This window comes from Neophocaena asiaeorientalis, unplaced genomic scaffold (assembly GCF_003031525.2).
Source record: "Neophocaena asiaeorientalis asiaeorientalis breed wild unplaced genomic scaffold, Neophocaena_asiaeorientalis_V1.1 scaffold148, whole genome shotgun sequence".
Taxonomy (NCBI): domain Eukaryota; kingdom Metazoa; phylum Chordata; class Mammalia; order Artiodactyla; family Phocoenidae; genus Neophocaena; species Neophocaena asiaeorientalis.
Genome location: NW_020174050.1, coordinates 7,127,006 through 7,134,935, shown reverse-complemented (window position 1 = coordinate 7,134,935; position 7,930 = coordinate 7,127,006). Strand labels below are relative to the sequence as shown.

Sequence of the window (7,930 nt, the reverse complement as noted above, 5' to 3'; positions counted from 1 at the left end):
CCAGGATGCTGAATAGGCCTCCCTTTGTCCCTAAACCCAAGCACCTCACTCAGGGTTCTGCTCTTTTATTCTGTGTAATGATAATTAGCCATAACATATTCCAAAGTCAAATGTAAGCAGGAATACATTAACATTGAGATCAATGTCAGGGCAATTTTCACTGGAAAAATGACAAAGAACACACACGCACACAGTCAAAAATTTCAAGATTCAATCATTCATACAATCACTTTCATAGCTGTGAATATGAAACTCATTGGCCTGTCTGTTATGAGTGCTTACCCAGAATGCCAAGGCCTCCTGATGTGAATGCAGTGACTCCCACAGCCTGCGCTTAACAGAGAAAACGTGAGTAATAAACCACGGTAGCTCGCTTTAATTTTTCCCTTCTTTATTAGAACAAAGAGGGATAGTATGTTAGGTGATTTGTGGTCCAAGAAGAGGTCTTCCAGGCAATTGGAGGGCATGGCTCTCAACAGCTGGTCCAGCACATTGGGGAACAGCATGTAGAAAAATGCGTCAGCGTTTTGAAGATTACCAACTGTGATGATGCATTGGTTATGACACAATCTAAAAAAAGTTAAATTTCCTAGCCACAAACTATATAATTCAGTGACCTTACCATCAGGGTGCACACTCTCAAATTCAAGACAAGATATGTGCAAATTTGGTGAAATCAAAACTTTCAAAATTGATTCCCACTCATTAGAGACTGAAAAGAGTAGCAGCCTTCCTGAATGCCTCATATTTCTTGTTAAAAGCCAAACAATGGGTTAAACCTGCAGCTGGCTTCCTAAGACTTACAAGGTTTATAAAAAGCAGAAGAAAATTCCTACAATAAAAGTACAAATACCTTAACAAAAATGATTCACAATTAATGGTTTTCTTGGGATGAACAACTATGAGTAGATTATGCCACCAAAGAATCTCTCAAATTTACATAAACTTGGCATTGACTCTTTTATTCCTTTCAACTATTCCTCCAAACAAACAAAAGAACCTGTATGAAATAGATCTCTATTAACTGTTTTGCAGCTTTTTTTTGCATTACATTTTCCCAATATCTTGTTATAAAAATTTGCAAACAGAATAATTGAAAGAACCAACACCATTTTATCTACCACACAGATTCTACAATTAATATTTTACGATACTAGTTTTACTATGTATCTTTTCATTTATCCGTCTTTTTATCTGTTCATCAATCTACCTTATTATATTAGATTGTAAAATGAATAATCAATAGCCCATCCAGCAATGAAAATTAAAATTAACTTGACTTTATGATAATTAGTTACAGTGAGAACCATATATAGCGGTGCTCATTAATTCATTCAATATATATTTCTTGAGTTTTTGCTTAGAGTCAGGCACTGTTCTAAATGCTGAAGATGCAAGATTGAATAAAACAGCCAAAATACCTGCCCTCGTTGAACTTATAATTTAGTGGGCTTGACAGGGGGAAAATAATAATTAAATGAATGGCTCTCTAAAACAAGATGCGCAAAGGAAGATATGCCAATATAGACAAGTAGTTGGGATTGTTCTTAACTTAGATGTTATAATAAGTGCAGGAAGAATGTTTCGTGTGTCGCTATATTATTGTCTAAAATACAGCCTATATATAGCAACCTCTCAAAGCATATCTGTCAAATTACTGAACGAACAATTAAATTTTGAAGTTTACAGTGTGGACATCATTTAAAAGATTTTATATTAAGAAGTAACTGCACTATAGAAGAGTGACCTTAAAGGTAAATAAGTAATAAGAGAAAGTCAATTCATTTAACAACTCTTAATTTTAGCAATCTTCTAGTAGAAGACTTTTTGAAGAAATATCTGATTTGGGGAACTATTCTGAATAGTATGACCATCGTTAAAGGATTTGCATTTGTATGGAATATGACACAAATGAAATAATTTCCTTGTAAAGTATGTCTTCAAAAATAAGGTAGTACCAATGATTATTTCAGAGGTGCTTAAATTAAAATATAGGGAGGCTATTAGAGACTAACAATCAAAAGTGTTAATGTTTTTAATTTCTATAATATAAAAATAGTAGAGCTAGTTTAAGCTTCTTAGTTTAAACAAACAAACAAAAAAAGCATTGCTAGTCAGTTTTGCTTAAATCCATCAATAGTTTGTAATTACTCTAAGAAAGTTAAATCAATCTCGTCAACTTTCCTTTCTAAACTAAATTGAGACAATTATTATCTGATTATTTATCGGCTACAACTTACTCACAGTGGAACTAGTATGTAAACGAGTTCTTTATAGACAGAACTGATGACTTTATGTATGTTACTTGTATTAAAAACAAAATGCTTAAAGTATCCCTAGGCTCAAAAACTAATATGATTGGGACATTTGTGTGTATATACTGGGGTGGCAGGGGAGAGGGAAAGTAGAAAACAAACTTTAGGTCAAATCTTTTTATTGAATAATCTGTACATAGAATGTTTACTACTGCCAAATACTTGGGAAGAAAAAAATTTTTTTAATTTTTTTAATGTTTCCGGAGAATTAAAACATAGTATGGTAAACAGGCATACTGGTAAGTGTTGCCTCTAAATGTTTGCTTAGGAAAGCTCTGGTTCAATTTTAAAACTTAACAAAGATATCAGGAAAATCTGTACCAACTCCTGATGATTTCAGTCCCCTACTATTCAAATTAAATCTGGTTGCTAATTTTGTTTTTCTGACTTCCTTTAAAAAGTTTACTTTAAATGTAAGGTAGATAGCTAGGGGGAAGCAGCCGCAAGGCACAGGGATATTAGCTCGGTGCTTTGTGACAGCCTGGAGGGGTGGGATAGGGAGAGTGGGAGGGAGGGAGACGCAAGAGGGAAGACATATGGGAACATATGTATATGTATAACTGATTCACTTTGTTATAAAGCAGAAACTAACACACCATTGTAAAGCAATTATACCCCAATAAAGATGTTTTAAAAAAAAAAAGTTTACTTAAAAGGAAAATATGTTCCACTTAAAATAGTAAAAGAACAATATTGTTGATTTTTATGGTATTTTCTATCTCGTTCTGTTGGTTTCACTAAGAATAAATGAGCTGCATCCTTGAGCTAACTTAGAAGTATAGCCTATGGCCTAATACAGAAAATTGCCATTCACTGATTGGACATTTCATGAATTAAAATTAATGAGTAGATAAATATTTATTCACCAACTTTACAATCAACCTGAAAATTTAAGCTTCTATTCAGTGGACTTCCACTCTTACAATGATGGAGTAACAGACTAGATTTATCTTCATTTATCATTTGAAACAATTAAAAAATGGACAAAATATATGAGACATTTCACATAAATCAAAAATTACATAACAGCAGTTTATAAGATGCTGAATATCAGTCCATGAGGGACAGTGATCTCTAAGAGGCAAGAAAAAAATAGCATGATTATTATGACTTCCCTAGCCTATTGCCTTGAGAGAGTATTGAGGCCACAGCACTAGGAAGGGAAACCCAGGTGAAGCCCAGTGGAAACCCCGTAGTGAGGAGATAAAGCTGAGCATCCAGAGAGACAAAGGCAGCTAGACCGCGCAGGATATGGTACTGGAAAGAAAAGAGTTGTACAGGAAGAGAACTCTGGAGACTTTCAGAGTATCCCCTTTGAGTATTCAGTTCAGTATTGATCAGTGCATGCGTGTGAGGAAACTACATGAGACTGGGGAGAGATGCATATGAAAAGACTAATGATGACAGTACCCAGTATTTACCCACAACTGGGAACATGGACTATTTCCACCAGCCATGAAAAGCTCATTTTTCATGGGCCTTGGATAAAGTACACTGAAGGATCTCATCACAGGTAAGGGGAATAATTAGCCCCACATTAAACACTGTCCTGTTCCACCCAACAAATCTTAAAGGCAAGACCCAAAAGAATCAAATTGTTTCCATGTAACTTAACTGCATCCCAAGACAACGCTCAAGGTCTTTAGGAACACAAAAATAACCAGCAATCCAACCAGGTAAAGTTTACAATGTTTGGCACCTAATCAAAAATTATCAAGCATGCAAAGAAGCAGAGAAATACAAGCCATAATGAGGAGAAAAATTAATCAGTCAAAATTGAACCAGAACTGACACAGATGCTAGAATTAGCAGAAGATGAAATTAAGTTATTCTAACTGTATCCCATGTGTTCAAAAAGCTAAGTTTATATTTTTAAAAATCCAATTGAACTTCTAGGGATGAAAACTACAATATGTGAGGTGAAAAATACAATAGATGGATTAATAGATTAAATAATGGAGAAGAAAAGATTAGTAAACCTGAAGACATAGCAATAGAAACTATCTAAAATGAATCACAGAAAGAGAAAATAATTATAATAATGAGTAGAGCAGTGAATGCCAATATATGTAATTGGAGTCCCTAAAGCAGAGAAGAGAGGAAAAATAAAACATATTTATAGAAATAATGGCCCAAAGTTTTCCAAATTTGATAAAATCCATAAACCCACAGACCCAAGTAGCTCAATGAGCCCCAAGCACAGAAAATAAGAAAACTACGCCAAGTTATATCATCATAAAACTGACCAAAACCATTGATAAAGAAAAAAAAATCTTAAAGACAGTGAGAGAAAAACAGACATTTAAAAAATAAGTTTGACAGTGAAGTTCACACCTGAAACAACGCAAGAGAAGAGGGCGGAGCAACAGTTTCAAGGCACTGAAATTTAAGAAAAAAAAAGTTAATAAGAATTCTATATCCAGAGAAAATATCTTTAAATAGTAGATGAAATACTTTTCAGATGTTCAAAAGTTGTAAAAATTCATTTCCAACAGACCACACTACAAGAAATATTGGGGGAAATCTTACAGGTAGAAGGAACGCAATAACTGAAATGTGGATCCACACAACACAATGAAGAGTACAAGTAACAATAATTATGTTGGTAAATATATGATTTTTTTAAGCTTAAATCTCCTTAAAAGATAATTGAGTGGTTGGGGGTGGAGCTCGAGCCAAAGGAGTGGGGTGAAAAGATGCAGCGCTGGTTAGAGAACGAAGCATGCCCCAGTGCATTCAGGTTCAGCCTAGGCAGTTACTGAGCCTGTGCATTATGATCCTGACGCTCCTGACGTTCTGCGTACCCCACCCCCACCAACACCTCCATCACCGGGGAAACGGCACCAGAGCTGCTGAGCACCGGAGCAGCTGAGCCCACCTACAGGTTTCATGGCAGCTCCGAAGATGGCAGTTTGGGGGCCGTTGGTAGGGGCAGTGGTCCAGGGTACTGACTCCACTCATTTTATGGTTTTCAATTCAAAAACAGCGGAACTACTTAGTCAGCATGAAGTGGAATTAACCCAAGAGTTCCCAAAAGAAGGATGGGTAGAACAAGACCCTAAGGAAATTCTTCAGTTTATGAATGTATAGAGAAAACATGTGAGAAACTTCAAGAACTCAGTATTGATATATCCAACATAAAAGCTATTGGTGTCAGCAATCAGAGGGAAACCACTGTTATCTGGGACAAATTAACTGGAGAGCCACTCTATAATGCTGTGGTGTGGCTCGATCTAAGAACCCAGTCTACTGTTGAGACTCTTAGCAAAAAAGTTCCAGGAAATAATAACTGTCAAGTACAAGACAGGCCTTCCACTTAGCACTTACTTCAGTGCAGTAAAACTTCGTTGGATTCTTAACAATGTGAGAAAAGTTCAAAAGGCTGTTGAAGAAGGTAGAGCTCTTTTTGGTACCATTGATTCATGGCTTATCTGGAGTCTGACAGGAGGAGTTAATGGAGGTATCCATTGTACAGATGTAACAAATGCAAGTAGGACAATGCTCTTCAACATCCATTCTTTAGAAAGGGATAAAAAGCTGTGTAACTTTTTTGAAATTCCAATGGATATTCTTCCAAATGTCTGGAGTTCTTCTGAGATCTATGGCCGAATGAACACGGGGGCCTTGGAAGGTGTGCCAATATCTGGATGTTTGGGGGACCAGTCTGCTGCATTAGTAGGACAAATGTGCTTCCAGGAAGGACAAGCCAAAAACACGTATGGAACAGGTTGTTTCTTACTATGTAATACAGGTCATAAGTGTGTATTTTCTGAACACGGCCTCCTGACCACAGTGGCTTACAAGCTAGGCAAAGACAAGCCAGTATGTTATGCATTGGAAGGTTCTGTTGCTATAGCCGGTGCTGTTATTTGCTGGCTGGGAGACAATCTTGGAATTATAAAGACCTCAGAAGAAAGTGAAAAACTTGCTAAAGAAGTAGGTACTTCTTATGGCTGCTACTTCATCCCAGCCTTTTCAGGGTTATACGCACCTTATTGGGAGCCCACTGCAAGAGGGATAATCTGTGGTCTCACTCAGTTCACCAATAAAAGTCATATTGCTTGTGCTGCATTAGAAGCTATTTGTTTCCAAACCCGAGAGATTTTGGATGCCATGAACCATGACTGTGGAATTCCACTCAGTCATTTGCAGGTGGATGGAGGAATGACCAACAACAAAGTTCTTATGCAACTGCAAGCAGACATTCTGCATATTCCAGTAATAAAAGCCTCCATGCCTGAAACAACTGCCCTGGGAGCTGCCGTGGCAGCAGGAGCTGCAGAAGGGGTAGATGTTTGGAGTCTTAAACCCGAGAATTTGTCAATGGTCATGATGGAACGGTTTGAACCACAGATAAAAGCCACAGAAAGTGAAATTCGTTATTCTACATGGAAGAAAGCTGTGATGAAGTCAATGGGTTGGGTCACAACTCAGCCTCCTGAAAGTAGTGAACCTACTACGTTCTCTAATCTGCCCTTGGGTTTTTTTATAGTGACTAGCATGATAATGTTAATTGGAGCAAGATACATCTCAGGTGTAACATAATAATATCAAACATGGATTCTCAAGATGTGAGCTTTTCACAGAATGAAAAAAATCCAGCAATTCTGTCTGTTAATGTAATGACGCTATAACAGACTGACTTTATTTATAAACCACTTGCTGCATGATTTATGAGAACCCTACAAGTAAACCTATGGCTAGAAATAAATTACAGCACAAAACACTGCAGAAACATTTGGTGTGTTTTTTTAACATCAGCAGTTAAGGTCAGGCCAACCACTGGGAGTCAACCCTCTCCACTGTCATGAAATCCTGCTCCACTCCCTCTAAAATATAGAATATTCAGACTCTGTCTATGGAATTTTTCATCAAACATTTTCTAACACTTATGGACCAGGATTTGGTTCTCTGTGCTACACGCACTTGATTAAGAGGTGTAACTAACCCGTTAAAACTGAGGGACATCTTATTGTAGTTGTTGTTTTGAATGGATCCCAAAGTCCTCTTTTGCACATAGTAGGGAGACCACAATACCTTCACTGAATGTTTAATGAAAACATAAGTTTTTATAATAGAAATTTAATATTCTTATAGCTATTTTCCTAGAAGATATTCATCAAAATTCTTCAGACATTTTACATGTCCTTACTAATTACACTAATTTTCTGTGTAAATCCTATAGGAAGAAGGACATGTTTTCCTTTGTTTTTCCTTTACATATTTCTATTTTATGTAGTTTACTTGGTATGTATAACATATATGCTTATATACTTCATATAGAGAGACCATCGATGAAGCTTAGAAGAAGGGTAGTCTTAAGTGGACCAGTACTTACATAAATATTTTAGGGTAAACATTTATATATATATATATATAGAGAGAGAGAGAGAGAGAGAGAGAGGGAGAGAGAGCAATGAGCATGCATACTATTTATCAGGAGAAACTTGTTTTTAAAGAGGTGGTATTTAAAATTTATATGTTTTATATTGACACAAAACAAAGTATATTATGATTTTAACTGTATTTTACACATTACTTTTTAAATTTAATTGTCTTAGCTGGATATATGCTGGAAGCAAAAGGAAAAAAAACTGTGGAATACTACAGTAAGC

General features: G+C 36.2%; 1 protein-coding gene across 1 annotated transcript; it reads left to right on the top strand.

The window, feature by feature from the left end:
- Positions 1-5,204: 5,204 nt before the first annotated feature.
- GK2 (glycerol kinase 2) lies at positions 5,205-6,860 on the top strand. Its single transcript, XM_024754098.1, is given in 3 exon segments — positions 5,205-5,388; positions 5,391-5,604; positions 5,606-6,860. Coding segments are annotated over 3 exon segments (1,653 nt in total).
- Positions 6,861-7,930: the final 1,070 nt, after the last annotated feature.